The sequence below is a fragment of the Odontesthes bonariensis genome, chromosome 14 (genome assembly GCF_027942865.1).
Source record: "Odontesthes bonariensis isolate fOdoBon6 chromosome 14, fOdoBon6.hap1, whole genome shotgun sequence".
NCBI lineage: Eukaryota > Metazoa > Chordata > Actinopteri > Atheriniformes > Atherinopsidae > Odontesthes > Odontesthes bonariensis.
Window position 1 is genome coordinate 6240770 of NC_134519.1, and position 23309 is coordinate 6264078.

General features: G+C 42.1%; 2 protein-coding genes across 5 annotated transcripts in view; one reads left to right on the forward strand and one right to left on the reverse strand.

Annotated features, from left to right (window-relative positions):
* efr3a (EFR3 homolog A (S. cerevisiae)) overlaps positions 1–6463 on the forward strand; it is a 158354-nt gene extending 151891 nt beyond the window's left edge. For all 4 annotated transcript variants that reach the window (XM_075482695.1, XM_075482696.1, XM_075482693.1 and 1 more), the window contains one exon: positions 1–6463. In XM_075482695.1, coding sequence (XP_075338810.1) covers positions 1–106 — 106 coding nt within the window. In that variant the 3' untranslated portion in view covers positions 107–6463.
* oc90 (otoconin 90) overlaps positions 5632–23309 on the reverse strand; it is a 23487-nt gene continuing 5809 nt past the window's right edge. The window contains exons 6-15 of the mRNA XM_075483044.1: positions 22613–22660; positions 20262–20351; positions 18918–19070; positions 17212–17352; positions 14215–14427; positions 13542–13631; positions 13300–13471; positions 11588–11694; positions 10904–11126; positions 5632–6841 (exon numbers count right to left, since the gene is read on the reverse strand). Of these exons, the coding sequence (XP_075339159.1) occupies positions 6562–6841; positions 10904–11126; positions 11588–11694; positions 13300–13471; positions 13542–13631; positions 14215–14427; positions 17212–17352; positions 18918–19070; positions 20262–20351; positions 22613–22660 (1517 nt within the window). The 3' untranslated portion in view covers positions 5632–6561. The remainder of the gene's footprint in view (positions 6842–10903; positions 11127–11587; positions 11695–13299; positions 13472–13541; positions 13632–14214; positions 14428–17211; positions 17353–18917; positions 19071–20261; positions 20352–22612; positions 22661–23309) is intronic.

Here is a 23309-nt window from a genome sequence, read left to right on the forward strand (position 1 = left end):
GCCTCCTCCCAGTCCGTCCGGAGTCGTTTCCATCTCAGCAGGACACACCCAGCACCCGTCTGTCCCAGTTTACGAGATGAAGTTTCCAGACCTATGCGTGTACTGAGCACACCGCATTCATAGGCCTCCCGCACACCCACCGCACAGCTAACATGCAAAATTAAAAATGCTGAGAAAGAACAAACATCACGATCTGTATTCCAGTTTCCTCCATTCAGCCAGCACAGAGGTGGCAGGGATGCAATCAGGGACACAAACGCGCAGCAAAGCAGTCGTGTTGTAAAACGTCTGAGCAGAAAGTGGGAAACACCGCTTTCAAATTTAAAAATACCGTTTAGTGAAACTGTTAAAACTCTCTGCAGCTCTTTTTCATCTTTAAATCAGAGCAGCAGCAGCTCCAAATGAGCTGATTTGCTGCTGTTTTTGTTTCCTGACTCGCATCCCTAAACCTAAACTAGTCACTTAGAACAAAAAAGGGCGACCTAAGCCGCTTCCGTGCTGAGGTTTTAATGTAATAAAGCTTAATGTGACGTTGCTTCACCTCCAGTCGAGCAGAAGCTTCACACCTTGTACATACAGCGCGTAAAATATCAACTCGAGCTCTTAGAAATGATTAAAAGCATTTTCAGGCTGAACACGTGAAACATGCTCCTGCAGTTGTGTTTATCTAGGTGTGAGATTTCAAAGTCTAAATGTTTTGTGGGACACAGCAGTCGAGTTTTAGTCTGAATCCTCTGTTTGAGTAACTGCTTCAGCAGCTGGCTGAGTTTCATTTAGGGAGATAAAGAGAGAGCAATATTTCTGTGGCGTACACCAGCAGTTAGCGCTTCTATGAAACCACAACCTGTTTGGATGCTAAAGGTTTCTGCAGCAGTATTAACGTCCACCTTTTTATCATAGCTCCAACGCCACGTTAAGTTCCCGGAGTGGTTCAGCTTTACGCGAGGCACAGCTGCTGCTGGGATCTGTAATAGCAGATGGCTATCAGTATGTTTCTGATCTGAGCTCCATGTGGGAAGAAAATCCCTCCAGCTGGAGGACCAAGCCCGCTGCCTGGGTGTTATTCCAGGCTGAAGGTCAGCGTTTCCTTCCACTCGGCTCGTTTGATAGTTTTAGGAGCGGATCAGTTGTCGGGTCAGGTTGTATTATTTGGGACCTTGTTTGAAAGTTTTCAGATTTGTGTTGGACACTAATGAAATGATGGAGAATGAATGTGAAACAAGACTGTGTTCTGCCCAGCAGGATGTTGGATGTTTTCCATGTGGTTTGGGATGTTTCGGGTGGTTTTTTAAAGTTGCACCGGTTGTTCTCCTGAATGAGTGAACTCTGAAGGTCTTTGTTTTGCTGTAGTTGATTTCTGTTCAGTGACCAGACGATGGCGGAGCAGCTTCTTATTGAAGCTAAAGAGGACATAAAATACCAGAATGTTTGAATACGTTGATGTCTGGGTCAACATAGCCAGAGCCAACATACAAGTTTTCAGGGACCGTCCCGGTGTGCAAGACAAGAGTCATGTGATCAGGTCGTAAAAGCCATAGACCGACGATTCTCCTTGGCCCCACTTCCCATTCTGTACCCTGGCAAGTCTGTAAGGGGCCCATTTTCTTTCGAAGATCAAGTAGCAGAGGTCATGTGACCATCCGAATCATCCCCTTCTTCCCGGTTGAAGGACTAGATTGTGACGAGCCCCTTAATTACCCAACAAAATCCAAAATTTAGCCAAAGTGAGAACGTTTTAAGCCGTAGTACCACTTATGGCCATTATGTTTCAGTTGAAAAAGCATCCAATTCTGTGATGAAATGCACATGTAGAAAGTTATTATGATGAAATTAGTGAGCATAACCCCTTCTGGCGCTCCTTTTAAAAAGAAATTTCTCATCAAATAGATACAAGGCCTCAAATATATGTATTTATGACCACCATCTTGTCAACATATGGTCATTTCTGGTTCCAAAAAGACCAAAATAGAGACAGTCAAATCAATGCTCCCAAACGGTCCACAAACCAAACGATGGCACGTTGTCCATCTGTTACATTCAGTCTGTGGTGCTGGAAGCTTCCTGTGGCTTTGTTGTTTCTCCAGAGAGCGAAGCTACATGCCCCTGCAGATAAAAATATATTGAATTTTCCTATTTGTGGACTCTATAATGGCTCAAATTTGAATTTGCAAACCTTACAGTATAGATGATTTTAGTTTGCATGAAACTGAAGCACATATCCAAATCTTTACAAGGAATTATGAGACTATGCAAGTAGGTTTTTCTTTATTAACCTGTTGAAGAAGTGGCCATCCAGTTTCCCAGCAGCAGGCAGAGAAGCTAATTATGTCCTCGTAAAGTCATTAAAGCAGAAATAAATCTGCTTTCTGAGTTTGTTGAGTTAGCCACTCAACCGAATATAATGGATTTAACCCCTTAACGTTCCAACGTCACGCTTGTGAGGCGTCCCAGATCTAGGGTTTTCCTCAGCCCCCCTTTCTATGTACCTACATGTTATACACCATTGGAACGCCATTTCAGGATACAATCATTACTGTAGACACAGTAAACACTTGCGTCAAACAAGTCACAAATACAAAAAAACCATGCAACTCACCTATGAAGCCTCAGTATTACAAGAACAGATACCACTCCAACAAAAATTGTCCTGTTCAAGGGCAAAGCAAATGTTCTCCAGTGAAATAGTTACATAAAGTCTGCCGCTGCAAACTTTCTAAATTTCCGCCAGACCATGCTTCTAATCAAATGGGGTTAAGAACACCTTTAACTGTATTGCAGCTATGCCTTTTCTAGGCATTTTGAGGTGAAATTGCAGGAATTAGCTGTGCTTGAACCATTTGGAGTAGTGTCTATGTGTCTTGTACTCATAATTTCCAGCCATTTTTCCCGTTGTTTACCCTATGACAAATTTGACCCTAGGCTGCCCCCTACATATTGCAGCTTGTGAACACATGACGTTAATTTCTGAGGACACACACAAACGACACTCCGAACAAATACAGGATATAGGCATCATAATTCCACAGAATCAGTATTCTGTGATGAAAAGCAGAGATTTCAGTGCAATGTTAATTATCCAGTACTTTTGAGGCGGGTGTTGGTGGTGATCCTCAACTCTATCATTGAGTTATTGTAAATAACTCCTGAAACTTCCACTCTTAGAAGAAGAACCTCTATGGTGCAGCAGTTAACTGACCAAAACAAAATGAATCCAGTGTGTGACTCCAGTAAGTACATTCACAATTCTGTGAAAAAAATTGTTTAACTTGGCCCTTTTAAACCACCGAGCCTAAAGATAATAACAGAATGTTTCCCCCTCTATTTAAATAAGAAAATGTATTTCATAGTCTTTCAACAAGTTTTGAGCAACCACCGTCTGACACATGTTACGTGATTCCATGGAAAGCTTAATTTCCTTTACTTCAACATTAAACAGGCAGCGCGAGCTGAAAGTATGTTCAGTGGCTAAAAAAAACAACGATGTTGTTAAACACGTGACCCTAGCCTTGCACATCGTAGCGTTCCCTGAAAGCATTGCTCATAGCTTCCCTCTCTGTCTGCTGTCAGCTTCCATTTAGAAGTGAGATTGAGTTGAGTTTGCATGCAACAGCCCCTGATCAGACATTTCTACAGTATCTTCTAATTGTAGTTGCAGAAAAAGCCTTTATCAGTCTTCTGTTCTAACCTGTGTGAATGGTGACGGAAAGCATACTTTGCTAAAGTCCTAGATTGAAAAAGAGGATAATGAGCAGAGAAGCCTGATTGAAAGTTATCCGAGTATTTTCCTTTGATCTTCTGTGCATATCTACTTTGCATAATGTCTTAGCTTTAAACAATGACTCTTGTGACTTAACATGGTAGAATCATAGATCTTAAAGACATGCATTACAGGAACTAATTGCATGATTTCTTAGTATCACATCGTTAGAGTACGGACGTGGAGCTAGAAATAGATACTGCAACAAAATCCATCTAAACAAGTTATTTTATCGGCTGCACCCACAATCGGACTTTTCTTCACTCAAAGGAAAACATGTAATCCAGTTTAGAGAAAAGTCCGATTTGGGCCGTCGATGACTTGTTTGTTTAGATGTGGCTGGAATACGTGATGAATGTGTCATTACAGCAGCATATCATATATTTTTGTACATTTTATGCATCATGTGTTGTCAAATCGTTGCCTGGTAGAGATTTTAGAGAATTATGGAGATGAATACAAAATGCTGAATTCTTTTATTAGTCTTTTTTGTTGTTTACACAACGGTTCAGGGTTTCAATGGGATTGTGCAGTTGTAATCAATGTGGGAGAATTTTTATCATTTCTTAGCTTTTTGTTTTTTTTCTCCAGGTAGGATCCATTTTATCATTTCAGATGTATACAAATGAATATTATCTATATTAGTCAGATCTCAATTATTTTTGGATGATCAGTGCAATCTGCTAATATTAGCAATGAGATGTATTTTTACTAAGAAGTCGGCTCAGGTTTTCAGAGAAGAATCGGGTCCAGATTCACTGAAAATTTTAAAGCTCAGCGTCCTCAGTAACATTAATAAAATGGCAAAAATACTGATTTCTGATTGATTTAAACGGCCTTTGTAATCTGAGGCGTATTTACATAAATTAATATACTCCTTTTTGAAGTGACATCCCTGTAAAACCTGAATACAAAGACTGAGTGTGACTCGAGTCCATATTTATTCAGATCTGCTTACTACATGTGGCAAAATGGAGTTCCTGACCGTTGAGGGAAATTGAGTGTTTTTGCTGTATTTTCAAATAAATGAGCAGGTGTAAGTCAGTAAGTGTTTTATTGTGGAAAACGAAAAGCCTCTTTGGCACAAATGTCACAAATGCCAAGCAGCAGCAGCTCAGCGCCACATCACGTGTGCTTACGCACATCAAGCCGCCAACGTGCACTCAGCTCAGTAATGACGGCGACGTTCGTTAGTGGCGAGTTGGATCTAACCCTCGCTCTGTATTTTTACGTGTTATATACGATGCACAATGGAAGCACTTAAGGCACGTGTGAAAGAGGCTGAAGTAAATGAGTTTGTCAGATATAATTTGGGGCAATTATGATCGTGTTCTACCATGTTTTGAAAAATGTGGACAGACGAAAACTTCGAAGACGGAAATAAGTGTAGAAATGGTTGAGACTTTGTGTACGAAGGTCTTTACACTTTGACAATGTTATTATATCAGGTAGTTAAAGCAACTATTTATTCACAAATCCAGCTAGAAGTTGCAGATGAGACACTCCAGAATGTAGATATTTATTTAACAAATCTAGAATTGGGAAAAATTACTTTGAGCCCGACATGGGGCGAAATCCCTAAATATTATCTAATTATTGACCTTTTTTTTGACAAGAGGAAACTTTTTATTGAACTTGCAATCCGATGATTTTTGCGAACCTGGACCAGAATCTGTTCTGAGCCGACTCAGAAATAATGTTTAAGTAAGTGGGGACGAATTATCTTCGAGGCGTCTGAACCAGTCGACTCTGCTCCATCTGAGGAACGTTTGGTTTTTAATAGATTTCGCTCGGTGATTAGATCATTAGCAGCAGGTGTTAAAATACAATGCAGAAGAGTTTCTAAATGTTTAATGATGATGTTGTGTTTGCACTTTGATCACTGTGTACCTGGTACTATCGCAAAGTCTAATCGGCACAGATTAGTCGAGTACAAAGTTGTTTGTTTGAAGTGTTTTTATTTGCCGGATGTTCAGTTGGTGAAATGTTGTCGAACAAAAACGGTGAGGCTGTGAAAAGTTTCCCTCTTGACGGGTGAACGAGGTCGCATCAGTCTTAAGCAACAAGAAGCAGTAAACAGGGTGAAATGGTTAGACTGCAGACCTGCCTTATTTTAGATTGCTGTACACACAAGTTCCTTTAAAAAAAGAAAAGAGAAATCAGATTTCTTTCACCTTTCAAGATGGACTTTTTCCAGTTTACCAGCTGCAAAATGTCAAGAACAACAAAACTGAGCTTCTTATTTTTTTGTTTCTTATGTTTGTGGTGCAACAGTTTGTGTTCTTGTGCCAGTCTTAAAGATAAAAATGTGTCTCATCTGTTCGGGCCTTCACAGCTTGGCTTTAACTCAAACACGGCGGGGACCATGACCACTAGATGGCGCCGAGGCTCGGCTGCTGCATGCGGGTTCAGGAAATGGTTTAGATGAACAAGAAAAGCTGGAGTCATCATTTACTTTCTGCCAGATCTGGAAAGACCAAGTTCAGGTTGGACTAATAATAAGTTCATCTGTTCATACTGAGACGAATCTCAATATTGGGCGTTTCCCAACAGTAACTGAGGAATGATTTCTGAGAGGAGTTTGACTTTATTTTCTGGAGCCGCAGCAGCAGCAGAGTCTCTGCGTTTTATGACAAAGCCTCTACTTAATAGATCTGTGGATTGAAATCAATGTTCACAAGATTAAAATAAAGTGTTTCTATCAAATCTGTTGAGTTGTGATGTCTTCATGGTTGTTGCTTCTCAGCTCAGATGTTTCCTCAGTGCGTTCTTCAGGGAGAACCTGAAAAGCAACGGGCTCTTTTCTAGTTTTCGTCCTCCTCGTCGTTGTCTTCCTCTTCTTCCTCCTCCTCTTGTTCTTCTTCTTCCTCCTCTTGTTCTTCCTCCTCTTCCTCCTCCTCCTCTTGTTCTTCCTCCTCTTGTCCCACTGCTGGCCGTTGGTTGTGGGTCTGAGTCCCGCTGAGAGCTGGTGGCTCACTGCTGTCCTTGCTGGAGGCAGCAGGAGGAAGACGAGGAGGCTGTATGTCACCGCCTGATGATTCGGCCGCAGGAGGATTGGACTTTTCTTCACCCGTCAGGTCCGAGCTTTCATCAGTGCAGAAGGTAAAGTTCAAAGTTTATTTAGGTGACAATAATACAGTTTCCATTTCTCTTTAGAAGTAATTACTTCTCCTCATTCTTATGTCTGTAACAGTCACTGAGCTGGTGATGTAGTGTGTAAAGTTAAATCTGTGCATTGACTTTGGGGAAAAGCAGCCACACAGAGGCCAGGATAGCTGTGTTAAAGAAGGCTCACTGTATCGTTTTTATAGTCAGTCCTGGTTTGATCTGTTTGATGTCTATGTTTAGCCTGGAAAACCAGCGCCAACTGCTGGACGGCAAAATGTTTTGCCTGCGGTTGGGTCTGGCCCCGATCCACTTGTCATTTTGAAAATACTGCCCTGAATCTGGCAGATGGCAATTAAACCAATCACAACGCAGAGATGTGTTTTGAATCAACGCGGGCGGGCCAGAGGGTTTTGAGGGAGTGACGACAGAGCAGTGCGACGTTGGGCAGTGGAAGCGAACATAGACAAGCGAAAGCACAACAAGAAAGATGGCGGCGGCAATGGAACAGCGCTCGTTTGATTCAGCCTTGGCACACAGCCATTATAACGAACAGCCTTGCCACTCTGTATTAAGCCCCATTGTACCGGCTTTTTGGCTGCAGTTCCACCAGAATTCCACTGGGAGCGTCGGTGGAGACCAGAATGAATGGGGCCCTATGGAGCTAGAGGCTACAAATGGTCAGTTTCACCTAAGTCTCCTCAAGAGCGCTCAGATTTGAATGTAGTTTCTGAGAGCTCAACATGGGTTTCAAGTCAAAAATCAACTGAACGAGTACATATATCCCTTTGATTTCTTACTGGTTGGCTTCTTGTTGTCCACAACGCGCTAGCATTGTGCTAATGACAGCTGGTCGACCAGCTATGTATGACGTCATATACACTTCAAATCCTTTTTTTAAGCAAATGAGTGGCTCTAAAAATCTAAAACTCAGCCATGGGTATTTTCTAAACACCCTTTTTCGAAAACAACATTCGAATTACTAGAGAAAAAATTATATCTTGAGATAAGGGCACGAAAGGGCGTATAGCTCCATAGGACTCCATTCATTCTGGTCTCCAAAATTGGGCGCCCCACGTGGAAAGAGGGTGGAACTGCAACCAAAATCGCCTCGTTGGAAACCCATTGGAAACTCGTTGAAAAAAGTTTTGGAAGAGTCCCCTCCCACCAAAGCTTTCTGTCGCGCTTACTACGTCACAGTCAGTTGCGCTGATTGGTCAGAGCGTTGGCCTATAGGCACAGACGCGGTTTGAAAGACAACGGGTTGTGCTCATCAACAATGTTCCGTTGTATCCATTGATCGGTGCCAGACTAAATTAGACATCCAATCCATTTAGGCTGGTTTATCAGGCTAGTCTATGTTAGGTGAAAGCTGTTTAAAAAGAGGAGTTTATTGTTTGTTTGTTGGTTTAATAGTCTTGTCATGTGGTTGTTGAAGCCCAGCTCTTGCCAGGTGTTTAGTGGAATCCACTTTAAAGGACGCCTGGCATCCTTTGCTGCTTCCATCTGGCTGAAGGTTTTCAGTCTGTAGATGTTGTGCATGCACACCTTATTTTGAAGGTCATTGATTTAGTTTGCCATCTGGTTTTAATGTAAGAGATTAATAATGTAATGTTGTTGTAGTGACTATTTGTCTCTGAAAGTAATAGAAGAAACTTGACTTAAAGGTGACCAAACTGAAAATAACTCAACTAGTAAGTTGATGCACTTTGGGTTTCTGGTTTACGCAGTACAAAAATGTCCAAAAAAATATATATATTTCATCATTGATTTATTCCAAGTTTGCAGGTTAAACCAAACATGGCGAGCTTCACAGGATCCCTTCCTGCCTCACCTGTTCACCCACTGGGTGACTGATGACTGGTGAAAAACCATGTGACCACCCCAGTGCGTCCAGAGCTCCCGAAAGTTTATGTGTGAAATGCCCGCTTCCCAAAAATTAATTCAGTCAATTACTTACCAATTTATCCTAAACAAAAAGTCTAATTATATATCAACCCAAAACATAAGCAAATAAATCTAAACTAAAACTAGAGAAATAGTTGCTACAGTTATGGCCTGACTTTTTTTTGTTCATCTATATATAAATATATTAGGGCTGTCCACACTAATATTATGTAACAATTAATTAATAACAAGTTAAATGGAACTTTGTTGTACCGTAACTAACTTTTTGGATGCAGGGTTAACATGGGCACGTCCTCTAAATCTATGACTGTTGGTCTGCGCTGTAGTTTGACAAATCAGGAAGGGATTTTACCTAATGCTGTGGATGGTTAGCTAAATAGGATAAAGCAAAGCAGAGGGTCTTTTAAATTCATCTTGAACTCTGTGCCAGATGATTGTCTTAACAGGACCAAAGTTTTCTGCTGTTAATGTCGATGTCAACTGAGTTATTACTGGAGTATGTTGAGTCTTAATATCATCTGTTAGCAAAACACGTGGCTGACGGAGAGATGTTGTATATCCGTCTAAGCAAAGGCAGACCTCGCCGAGTAGTTTACAAAGTTTACCTGGCAGGTTAGACGCGGTTAGTTCCAACATGTGACTGTTACGTTCAGGTCAATAAGGCCTTCTGTTGGATGACGAGTGTTAATGTAAGTATTAAAAGCATTTGTGTGCTAGTGATAAGAGTTTTAAGTTGTGGATGTTGTAAGTTTGGTGAACTCTAGAAATGTCTTTGAGTGTTTGATTTGAATCAGCTGAAAGACGTTGTTGGGAAGTGCGTCGTTGGGTGCAACGAGTAAAGTGTGAGAACAGGTGTGTGTAATAAAGCCGTGTATAACAGTGGAGCGTCAGCGGAAGCGTCAGCCCTCGTGGTCAGCCTTCTCGTGTGAAGACCTTCGAGAGTAAAGACCATGCAAGTCAACCTGCGCAAGTCCACCGAGCACAGGACGACGAGTCGGGACACGCCAACAACTTCTGTCCACCCACAGAGGACAAACAAGGGGTCCTTGCTGCTTACTCTAACCACACAACCAGGACCAGCCAACTCATTTCCAAACAATGGAAACCCTCTCAGTTCCCATCAAGGTAAGACCAAGCACAGCCTTTAACCTGCAACATGTAATAGTCCTACTTACACCTCCTGGTCACCACAGCATCATTCCACCTGTCCTCCATGTGCTTAACGCCTCATCGGCCTCAGGAACATTTCCTACAGCCTTCAAACTAACAGCTAACACTGCCGCTACAGGAACAGCCTTTTCCCACAAACAATTCACAATGGCTCATCAGTTCATGGACCTACAGCTGCTCGTAACAAACTCTAATCAATCACTACTGCTAGCCTACAAAGTGATTTCTGCTCCTACCTACCTGAACACTCTTCTATAGACCTGTTACCCATCAGCTGCTTCATTTCACCGATGAACCTCATCTGGTGCTGCCACCCAAACTCCTAAACTCTCCCTCTAGCTGCCTCTTGACATTGGAACTGTTTCAATTGTTAACTATTGTTATTTCTCCTTTTTGCTAGGAAGGCACTTTGGATCAATAAAAATGGCTGCAAAAACAAAAGGACGTGACCCTGACTCGCTGTTCACATTTCATTCCCACTGTGAAAATAATTACATCTGATAGAAGAAGCAAAGGTCCCAATACAGAGCCCTGAGGTACCCCATGATGAAGCTTACTGCTCGTTTTTACTTTTTAACCTGATTAAAAGTCACTCAGTGTTTACATTCCGTGAAACATTAAATCTGACTGAAAGTCTCCACATGTGAAAAGTAGGCCTAGCTGCTAACTTTTTAACAACAAAGCACACAGACCAATTCCTCCTGTTCTGTAGAAACAAGCAGATCTTTTACAGCTCAGCCATGTCCAGCAGTCTGTTTCCTGCTCTGAATCTACTGAATAACTCAAGATGTTTACTCATAACCTAAAAATAAAGTGACCACGTCAGACCAGATCAGTGTTCCTGCCTCCATGTGGTTTGAACAGGGAAATGATCTAATAAAGTTGATACATTGGCCCATTAATTACACAATAAAAGCTTTTTCTCCATGCTGTTCTTATTCTGACTGGAACCTTTCACCTCACCTGTCTGGGTGCTGGAGGCTCGTCGCCTCCCCCTGCTGCTCCTCGCTGGACTCGGAGGACTCCCTGGACGCTTTGGGGGGTCTGCTGGCTCGGTGGCAGGGTGGCGGCGGTCCCCGGCAGCGCTGTGCCGGCAGGCTGTGGTTAAAACGCGCCGCCGCCATACACTCTGCTGAGGTTTTATCACAGACGCACTGCAGCTTATCACACACGGTGACGCCGTTACCTGATGGAAACAGCAGTTTAGTACAGCTCAGAAAATAAATAAAGATGTGCAGGAAAACATAAATTACACACTCATTTCTGCTCATTTTTTGGGTTTCTTGGCTCCAAATTTAGAGTTTAAGTACAGATGCTAAAGTAAAGTACTCATGTTGCTTTACACTAAAGTCATTTAACACACTTTAGAGGTGAAATTTACACTTTATCTGTCAATATAGCTACATTTTCTTCCTTTTTCCCCCCTTCATATAAGGATTTAGTCTCAATATAAACCATAACACAACATCTCAAGTGTCTTAAACCTTTTGGAGAAATTACACCGACTACTTTAACAGGTACAATCAGGATTATTTCAGATTATAAATTATGCCAGGAGTTCTCTCCCCAACAGATCTGCTGGAAACAGAATGAAGGTGAGGTATGGTGGTATAGACTGATGTTTATCAGTGAACCTGCTGCACTCACATCGCGGTTCGCCGCCCTCACAGGAGACGTCAGCGTTAAGCCTCCTGTCGGCTCTGCAGCCCATCGAGCGGATCTGCTTCATGCAGCAGTGATGGAAGAAGCAGCACCTGAGGAGGAGAAACAGGGAGAAGAGTCGACATATTTATCCACTTTATCAGGATTTCTGCACAAGTTACACTGAAGATTCTCACAAACCATCAAACAGCATCTGTGATAAAGCTCGTAGTCTTAAAAAGTGTCCTGAGCAACAGTTCTCCAGCTTTCTGAAGGACTTTCAGAGTTTTTTTTCTGACATTTTCTGCTTTTTCACTCATTTTTGGAGTCCAGTTTGTTAACTCTGACCTGTGAATCATTCAGGCAGGAAAAAGGCTCCTAACTCAAGGGATGAACCAGTGTTGTGTCCACACAGAATAGACAACTTAGCAAAGAAGCCGTTTTAAACTGGATCTTTAGGCACTTTGTTCCCAGCAGCCTGTCACAGAGACACATCATGTGTTCCCATTTCTTTAGCTGCATCTATGAAAAACAGCTTCATAGTTTCAACTTTTTTGTACATTTACGTTAAAACTGCTTTCAGTTACCAAAAGAGTCAAATTAATATAAGAAATTCAGTTTAAAAAAAAATCCTAATCCCAAATAATGAATGTTATCACGTCTAAAAGTAGAAAAAAAAACAGACAATAATAAGAATTATATGTTATTCAACATCAAGAAAAAGTAAATAAGATTCAATTTAAAGCTTAAAAAGGAATATAAGATATAATCTAATGACTAATTATGGAACAATTAGTATAAATTAAACTTATATTAATATAAACTGTTTTATGCCACCAGAAATGAATAATCTAGAAGCTCTTTGTGGGTTTTAGACTGAAATTAAGATTTGTTCCCATTTCTTTAGCTGCATGTGTGAAAAACAGCAAAGATAACACAGTGTGACAGACAGAAAACAGGATTTCTGCAGCAACAAGGTGATTCCCAAAGAGCTGTTAGCTGAAAACTTGGCATATCTCAGCATGGTGTGCAGTGTGTCCTTAAAACATTTGAGGAAACTGGACAAGTGGAGGACAGAAGAAGAAGTGTCAGGCCTAAAGAGCTATCTACAGCAGATGAACAGGATCTGAAAGTGATGTCCTTAAGAAAGAGGAAAAACTCCAGCAAAGACCTGACACAGGAGCTGAGAGATGCATCTGGACCTTCAGCTGATCCATCTGCTGTTGGCCCAAGCCTCATCAGAAATGGGCTCCATGGAAGGGTGGCTGTCAGAAAGCCGTTCTTAAGGAAGGGAAACAGGGAGAAAAGGCTGAGCTGGGCCAAAGGACACAAGAAGTGGGCTGAAAATCAGTGGCAGCAGGTCTGATGGAGGGATGAATCCTCCCCAGAGCCCGGAGCTCAACATCACTGAAGCAGTGTGGGATCATGTTGGCAGAGAACGGAACAAAAGGCAGCCCACATCCAAAGAAGAGCTTTGGGATGTCCTTCAAGAAGCCTGGAGAACTATTCCTGAAGACTCCTTAAAGAAAGGACAGAAAGCTCATCTGAGAGGGTTCAGGCTGTGCTGGAGGAGAAAGCAGCTCAGAGCAGATATTTAACACTTTAAAGCTGCTCAGAACTGAACTAACTCTGTTCCTTATATTTTGTATTTAAATGTATATTAATTCCAGTGTTCCTGGTCATCCATAAAGAAATGAGGGGCGGCCTTCACTGCTCACCTGTCCAGCTGATCCAGAGGTTTCCCGCCGCCCTCCTGTCCGCAGTAGCAGCCGTACATCTCGTACTCGTGCGGACATCGACCCGTCAGGCAGTGCAGCATCTCCCCGAGCGCCGGCACCTCCCGCCTGGTCCCACCGTCGCTGCCGTACACACCGAAGGAGCGACTGCACTCTGTTTGGAAGGAAACGGCTTTAATCACAACACTAAAGCGCGCACGTATCACCCGGCATGTCATCCTCACCTTTGCTGTCCGGCTGCCACGTGTCCGTCAGCCCGACAGATTCCAGCAAAGACCAGGCGAACAGCGGCACCGCCCTCTTCTGAACCACGTCTGCATGACCCAAACATTAAGTCATTAAGGGGAAAAACAAACATTTCTTGGGTAAAACTATTAAACGGTTATTTCTTTTACTTCTTTTGATACAGTTGACCACAATATGTTACTCAAACGACTGGAGAACTGGGCGGGTCTTTCCGGAACTGTACTAAACTGGTTCAAAACATACTTAAAGAACAGGAAGTACTTTGTGTCAATAGGTAACTTTCCATCTGAGCACATGTGGAGTTCCCCAAGGTTCCATCCAGGGACCTCTTCTGTTTAACATCTACATGCTCCCACTGGCACAGATTATAAAAAAAATAAAAAATAAACTACCACAGCTATGCAGATGACACGCAGATATACATTACAGTGTCACCAGGAGGCCGAGGCCCTGTACAGGCTCGTGGTAAATGCATTGAGGAGATTAATGACTGGATGTGCCACAACTTTCTCCAGCTAAACAAAAACAAGAACTGAAGTAATCATCTTTGGAGCCAAAGAGAAACGATTACAGCTCACCACAGAACTTCAATCTATACACCCAGAAACTACCAACCAGGCCAGAAATCTGCGTGTAGTGATGGACTCAGACCTAAATTTGGCGAGCCGCCCGCCTGCCCGTCCTCCACAAACGGAGGCGTCGGCGCTCCGGCCTCCTCCCGCGGCTCCTCCTCAGACTCCGCCTCCATCATGGCGAGCCGTTTAGATCCCACAGCTGCTGCCGCCGGGCTTCGTGTGGGCCCGTTGTTCTCCCGTCGCGGTGTGATGGAGGAGCCCCGCCTTCCCAGCGTTGTCCGGGTGACGGCTGGTGATGAGAGTTGGAGAGTGCCGGGATCTCAGCTCTGAACACGAGTAACCAGGTTTTATAAGAGCGCACGTTTCCACAGTCGCCTCAGGCACGCTCAGGACGGGAGATTGGACTGAAAACAAGTTTCAGTGCAATCTGTTGGTTTCCTTAGCTGGGAAACTGTTTTTGAATTGGCTCTATATGAATGAATTGGATTACTTTATGAATAATTATGATTACAATTAATTGAATTCCAACTGGTTTTGAATTGGACTTTATTATTTAAGTGCCTTGAGATGACATTTGTTGTATTTGGCGCCAAATAAATAAAAATGAATAAACAATCATTTCTTAAAAGGTTTCTGGGGTGGGGTTTTCCTGTCGAAGGAGGCTAAATGTTTGCTTATTTCTTGTAAAAACTGATTAGATGGTGGCTCTGGAAGCTCTTTTATCTCTCTGCCAGACAGCCAATAAGCATATTTCTGTGTCTCGGGGTAAGTTGGATTTTGGGGCTGATGGAACAAACTGTTTTTAATCAGACTAAAACGGCGTCTTTGCAGCAGTGCGCTGACCTTCAGTCGGCTTCAGAAAGCCAACGGCCGGCTCTCCTCCGTCCTCTGAGGCTGGAGGTGTTAAAGTAAAGCTCACACCTCCTCCACCTGAACACAGGAGCACGCAAAGACGGTCAGCACTGAGATATTAATACATTCCGCTTGATAACACCATGAAAGACGGAGCTCCTGGATTTTAAAGTGTGGAGTGAGTTCTGTCAAAGGCTCGGATCCCAAATACAGACACATTCGTGTTTTCTACCTTTGCCCACCTGAGGTGGACATTTTGTATGTTGTCGAAACCTCACACAGAGCAGAAAGCGGGATGATGACAATATAAATATAAAAAGAGCGTGTTTTTATTCTCCATAGAGAGACCAAAGACCTCCTTAAATGGGCTGTCTGTTTGAATCGGGATGCAATTCATCATCTCACCTACTGCTCCCAAAGCAAAGCACTGCGTTCTTTGGTCAAGTTTCAGAAATAATCTCTAAATAAATTGGTTCTTTGTGGTATCTTACACACACACACACACACACACACTGATGTCACAATATCACATTTTGACACCAATTTAGGTCTAAATAACTTTTTTTACAATGTCTAAGTACCGAAAAGTAGAAAAAAGGTGAAAATAAAAACGATTGAATTTGGATTATTGTACGTTTTTGTGTTCTTGTTAAAGGGAGACGGACTAAAAACCTGTTCAATTTTATTTTTGATGTTCTATAGCTTGAATGAAATTAATTTAATCATCTCTTTCCTGACCTTTTCTTACTTTGTTGCAGATTTAACGGTCCAGTTTGTAGGCTGCAGTGACAGCTTTCACTGAACGACGGTTGGAGTGGTTCGTAGCTGCTGCTCATGTCGGCCACGTTTAATCGGCCTTTGTAAGGGCGGTGCATTCACTGACAAACTGCAAATCACAACTTCCAACTGGGAAATAATTAAAGGATTCCAGTTTTATAACTAAATCAAGTCAGACTTCCTCCTCGATTCGATTAAAAAAAATGTTCAAACTCTTTCTGAAGCTGGTGAGAAAATGCTACAGCAAAGAAAAACAGCAGAAAAGAAAAGGTTTACACTTTGAAAGTTGGGATGAGACCATCCGTCTGTGGAGTTACTGTCTGGCTGGGATTTTGAGCATATCGATGATTAAAGAACAAAAAGGCAGACCTTTCGTAAACAGACTCAACCTTTTATGTCTCAGAGAGCCTGCAGTTCGTACACCGTATAATTCTGGAGTTTAGCGTGGTGGGACCCAGAGGTGGGTAGTAACGAGCTACATTTACTTGAGTAAGTTTTTGAAATAATTGTACTTCTAGGAGTAGTTTTAAATCACAATACTTTTTACTTTTACTTGAGTAGATGTGTGCAGCAGAAACTGTCCTCTTACTCCGCTACATTAGGCTACAATGAGCTGGTTACTTTTCTTCTTACCTCTTTGGTATTCTACGCCTCATTATTTTTATCCCCCCGCGTACGCCTCATTTTAATGTTTTATTCTGACAGAGAGAGAGACTTCCGCCAAAGGCTCTACCACCTGACTGTGTTCCACCAATCAGACGCAGCCGTGCAGTCTGGTCACGTGACCTTACTCAATCTCAGCGGCGGGACGGGTTAGCTTTAGCATTAGCATTAGTCGTAGCAAACAAACAAAGAAACAGATGAAAAATGTCAGAACCAACGGTGGGAAATGAAGACGCCGACGAGGCCTCATACTGAAAGCATGTTTACCTTACAAAGAGTGAGAAACAGCAGCTACATTATGTGTCTTCTGTGGCAACCAAAACAAACGCACATTTCAGCAGAAACTCAACATCTAACTTGAGGAAACATGTAGCGCTAAGTTTCCTAAACTCGTTTTCCCCCCCATGGATAGGTGAATGTTTGTTTTTAGGTTACATATGGGTTACATATGTTTTGAACATTTCCTAAGTCTCTTTTATTTTTTATTGAAGTTCTTGAATATACCTGGATTATTTTGATTTAAGCTATTTTGTAATTAATTGATTAATTAAAATTTATTTTATCAATTGGATGAACTCTAATTTGCCTAAAGATGATTATTTAGTATTTTTGTCTGTCTGATTGAATGCTTGTGTTAACAAATAAATCAGACGTTACTCAACAGTTACTCAGTACTTGAGCACTTTTTTACTCTTACTCAAGTAATTATTTGGATGACTACTTTTTACTTTTACTTGAGCACAATTTTTGGCTACTCTACCCACCTCTGGTGGGAACTCACCGTGCTCTTCAGATGCCTCCCGCTCCACCCCATCATCCTCCTCTTTTTCATATGACCTTGTGGGATTCGTGCTGGTAGTTATTTTCAAACTGATTTTAGGTTTAGCTGAGATCAGTGATGACTCGGTGGCAACGGCAGAACCTGCAAATGTGGGAAGAATTATTAAAGAAACTCTGCTTTTTGATTAAAATCTTTTTTCTTCTCCTTCTTCATTGGTTTAAATGTAATACGACTCTTTGTTTCCTGACTTTTGTCACATTCGTCCGCCTCAGCTGTGGCTGAACTACTCACTTTTCCCATAGCACGAACATTTCGTGACCCAACTGTCATCTTTTCGGTGTCAGAGGTTAAAAAGGAGGCCGCAACGGCGGCTTCTCGTCTCCTGATAGGTGTTTAAAACGCAAACTCTGGCAACAGCGGTTCAGAAAGGCCGCTAATAACTGTTATTAATCAAGATTACATAAATAGAAATTGGATTACTTGTTGCAGCTGATGCCTGTCAATGTTCAAACGAATAAATGACACTCGGAGAGCAACAGGAATGGAGGAAAGAAGCGACAAATATCTGTCGTACAAACCACGGCTATCACAAGAATGAGTAGTTGAGTGCTAATTTTAGACATTTAGACAGTTTCCAGCATCAGAATGAAATCAGGAAGAATCTCACGAGAGTTGTGGCGTGTTCCCGTGGCTTAAGGTGGTCGTAAAACTCAATCCAGGCTGTTTTAAGGCGGTCTTTCTTACATATTGGGGCTACGACAAAATTGGACGTGTTTAATATTATCGCAAAGTCTTGTTTTATGCATTTTCAACCGATACGTTCGATGATGTGACTTCCAAACAGGAAGCAGGGAAAGCTGTGGCTGAGAGTAACCATGCCGACGGGGAGAAAAAAACCCCCACAAAGTTCAGTTGAACTGTAAAAAGGGAGGAGCAACAGCACGAAAGTTTCTACGAAGTTTCTTCTGCACTTAAAAATGCAGCCGTGGCTAAAAGCTGTTTTACGGTCGACTTCGTTGTTTTTAAGAAGTTCCACCAGGTGCATGATGGGAAATAATCTCAGAAAAATCTAGTTGTGGTCTGGAAAATAGCAATCCTGAAAGATCTGTAGTCTGACACTTAAAGCTTAGATGTGAGGTGTCAGGAGTTAGTTTTTTTTAAACATCTTTATCGGATTTTTAAAAAGTTTTCTAGTTTATGGGAGGCTTGTTACAGAATTAAAGAAGTAAGCAATTACGAATTTCCCCAGGTGTCCCACAGTCTGTCTCCCATCTGATGTGGTCCAACGCCTTTATCTAATTCTAAATTTCCTGTTTCTTTCCATTTATACTTCGTTTAAGTGTTAAACATAACAGCCTGGCTTAGAGTACCATCTGTTGCATGCTACAGAGCTACTTTTTTTAAGTTTATCAGCTGAAAAAAAAACAGCTTTTTAGTCAACAGCTCAAACACGGTGCAGACAAAGTAGAAACCTCCCACTCAGATACATTACATGTTCAGCTGGATGTCATGAAAATAATCATTACATCCCGGCAGTCAGGTTCTACCGGTTAAATTTCCCTTTCATGTACAAAAATTCAGCTCCTGGGATCAAATAGTTTGTGAAAGCCAAAGCCGCCTGCCCTGTAGTGACACACTCTTTTGCATTTCTGGTATTTTTTAACTTCATCAAAAAGGAGAAAGATTAAAAACAAACTTTTCTTCACCTTCCCCAAAGGTTTCTCTCTGAACAAACGCTGCCGTGCCAGCGAGCGATGATTGATTTGTTCTCTCATTTCCATCGGCAGAGCTCAGTGAGGAGATTGGCTCAGATCCGGAGTCATTTTGTGTCTCTCCATCGTGGACAAACAAAAGTGAATCTGCAACAGAGAAGTTTTTAACGTGTTGACTGTGAATTATTATGTCATAATTACAAATAAAAAAAACATAAAGAACACTGCTGCCTTTGCTATTTTTATTTCCTCTCAGCTCCACTGTGGAAAAGTTAAAAATATGGCAACAAAACCACTGATAAATATGAATAAATAAATAACATTGGCTGTGTTGGAAATCACATACTACAAACTGCATACTTATCGATCAGACAGTATGCAGAGCGTTTACCCACAATGCATTTCGCTCCTGCCCGAGCCGTAGTAGTCGTTTAGATCCCCAACGTGTTGAAAACCTGACAAAATACCGGCTATTTACAATTTAGTTCCCACGAATTCGGCGCTACTAAAGCTAGCCGCAGTGAGCAACGCACTTCCGGTTATTTTCACAAAATAAAATACCCGTTGCCTTTTATTATAGGGAAAGCCATTACCATACAATTGGTGCTTTTGTTTTGAAAACAGGAAGTGAACCTACCCTCGTTGTAGCTAGCTTGAAACTGCCGTTTTGACAGGAAATGACGATCGGTGACGTCACGTTACGTTGCATCTTGGGTAGTTTGAGTATGAGTAGTAACCTCATGATGCATACCCAACATTTCAGAGAATCTAGTATGCATCCGGGAACTTCTCGCTTACTCAAACTCACATACTAACTCAAAAAGTTAGGAGTAGTATGCGGTTTGGAACACAGCTTTTGTCAATATTTCTCCCTGATCGTTCTAAAAACATCACTGTTGTTGCTCAGTGTGGCCTTCTGTTAGTCTTCTTTTGTGACACAGATTTTAAAAGTTTTAACTGTTAAAGGCTATACACTACTTTTTAATTCATTTTTGGATTTTGCGTACAAATGCGATTAATCATGATTAATCAGGGAAATCATCTGATTAATTAGATTAAAACATTTTAATCGTTGCCCAGCGCTATAAATGTCACTTTAACTGATTAAAAAATCCATTTTCTTCACAGTTTAACCCAACGAAAAAGGTTCATAATCTTTGTTTTTTTTTAATCTTTCCTTACATTTGTTCGTGTTTATTTCACACAAACCAGTTATAGGAGTCCTATGAACACTTTAATGTCTTAAAACTAAAAAAAGAATCCACCACCGACTGTTCTCAGACTGCAGTGCGTTCCTTTTATTCGTCGTGATCGAGTCACACGGCGTCGCCGGCTCACCGGGGCCGACCGCTGAAAGACCGTGGGTCATCTGATCTTCATTTATCTCTTCCTGCTGAAGCGCTTCCTCTGCGACGGTCTCGTTCAGATCTGTGAACACAAGAGCAACAGGAAACGCACGAGCCAAGTGAGTCATCGAGCAGCGGGAGTCGAGCAGCGGGGACATGATTTCTGGTGTTGTGGAAGCTGTGGGACAATCAGCTCCAGCCAAACCTAAATTATGAGCAGCTTGGAAAAGCACACGTTTGCCAGAAAAGTGCTCGGTCGGGACCACAGGGGGCACGAGCAGATGGAAAGGAGACTGTGAGCGATGCAACTGTTACCTTCAGAGAATGAGCTGAGGTGTGTCATCTCTTTCTGCCTTTCCTCCTTAAACCGCTCTGTCATGACAACACAGAAAACTGCTCTCTGAGCCTCACAGATTGGACAACAAATATACGCCTCATCGGGCTCCAAATGCCAAATCTAACAAACCGATGGCACACAGGTATATATCCAATTCAATGGCCCTTTATTAAAGCCCAAAGGGAAAATATATAGCTGCAGTATAAATGATAAATATGGTAATGTTATAGATAGATACCAGCAGAGATGGGACCTAGTCACACATGTGCAAGTCCCAAGTAATTTTTTTCTTGGGCAAGTCAATTGAAGTCACCTTATTATTGCAGTTTTACCTGCAGAATCTGATCTTAATAAAGTGAAAACACAAAGATATAAGTAACTGTCAGTAAACATCATTGGCCAATGTGTCCAACCTGTCCACCCCGTATCATATCAAGCTAACGTTAGCTAACTACCGACTAGGCTAACAGGTTAATATTAGCTAATTTGACAAGCACTTACTGGTCAAAACAATACATACATCCGTACAAAACAATATGCGTTCAATAGACTTGCTCGGAGGCATGATGATGGGGTGTGCCTACCCGAGATGATTGGATTTTAGACTTTTTAAGGCCTAAACTGCAGCTGAGCAGGCATTCAACGACAAAGCAGATTCCTTTTAGGCCGTCCTAAAATTCACTACATTTATCGCTAGCAAAAAAATGGCTGACGGCTTTTGGCAAATGGTGAAAATCACATCTCTACTCGGACCATGCTGTCAGGACTCCAGATATTATATTAGCATGTGCAGACCGAGCAGCAAACACCGTAACAGGCGCGGCTGTCGCTAGGTGGCTGTACGCAGTGATACGAAGGGAGAGAAAATAGGGCCAAGCGATTGTGAGGTCTGACTTTTTCCTGGAGAACGATTTTGTGATGCAAATGTATTACTCTGTTGAACGCATATTGTTTTGAGAAGCAAAACGCTTTATTTTTTAAACCCCAGCCAACTAGCCGGACTACCTTCATCACCACCAAAACGAGGCTGGAACTCTGCTCACAGGACGCAGCAGGGGGTAAGAAGATGTTCATAAATGATGTTGCTGATATGGGATGTTATACAGCTTCATGTCAAAAGAGGCGAACTATCCCTTTAAGTCTCGAGCCCAGAGTGAAAGCAAAGCTCAAATCAATCTGAAATCTGTTCAAAACAAGTACAAAACCCACATCTAAACACAACAGAACCGAGTTTGACTCTAAAACTTCTCAGTTTCAAACCAAGTTCAGAAGAAACACTAATTAAGTCCAAAATAATTCAAGAAACATTTTCAAAACCCAGTTCATAGCGATCTGAATTCAGTTCAAAAACAGCTAAAAAAAAGTCTCTCAGCAGGAATGTGCAGCATATAAACTACACCTTCAAACAAAATGTATCCCACAGAAATCCTGTGAAAACTTTCCTTTTGTGAGACAGAAAACTGCCACAAATCGTAAATCTCTCTCCAGCTCCTGATCCAGGCGTTAAACCTGCAGCATTTAAAATAAGAGCCTTTATATCTGCAGACTTTCAGGCCACTTTTCACCGTTAAAAAAGCTTTGAAGATGGGATAAAGTGAATTTAAGTTGATAAACCCAAACAGAGGAGATCTGCCGGCTGCTGGTTTCACTACAGCCTCGATTCAAAGAGAAAAACTCAGCTTGAACGCTCTCACAGGCCCTCCAACGGGCTTTGGAAACTTTCCCTCTGAAGCCGACTTCTCCACTTTAATAACCTCCTCCACTTCAGCCGTTCAGCTGGGTCCTGCATCTATATTTGGACACCCTGGGATCAAAGGAACTCTGTACGATGCGTGTTTTTCCCCCAGCTGAACGGAGCTGACGGTGGGTGGGAAGCTGCGGGATCAGACGTCAGGAGGTCATTGTTTTAATTGGCCGAGGCGTGACTCAGACGTCGCTGACCCGCTCGCAGAGTGACGCACCGTCTGGAGACCGCCGCCCTCCTTTTCCACGTCATTCAGACTCACCTGCTCCTGTGAAGACCTCGCCTGTCGCCATGGCGCCGCCGAGCAGATCTGAAACGCGGAAACAAACTAATTAGAGACGCAGGCTGCCGTTCGCCATCAGCTCCGTCGGGCAGACGGTGGGAGGAAAGCGAGCTAATGAGCTCAGCTGTTGCAGAACACACAAACACACACCGGTGTGTGATGGGCTGAATCTGAGCCAAATCTATTCTGCAGCAGGACCTCAAATCAAAAACCCACAAAACAACTGATCAGAGCATCTTAAAGGACGGAGAAATGAGCTTACACTGAAAAAAGTGACTTTTTGGTGAAGTAAACTCTATTAGCAGGGCCGGCCCAAGAATTTACGGGGCCTTAAGCTGAATTTCATTTGGGGCCCCCCTACCACCACCTCAGCTCCAGATGCCTCATTATTCTATAGGCTGCACTGTTATGTGTGTAACAGACCCACAATCATTAGCATTATTTGTAATCATCTTACATTATACAGGTGTCCTTGTTTTTAACCTTAAGGGGATAGCAAACTCATAAATATGGTTTATTTAACTTCTACATAAAGAGTGATGTATAAGTATGGCTCATTAATTTAACTATTTGAAAGTAACATCAGCAGGCTGGAGACTGCATTTATAGTAAACACGTTAAATAGTTTAATTTCTTTCAGATGTGCAATGGTGTGCAAAATGTTCAAAATACAAAT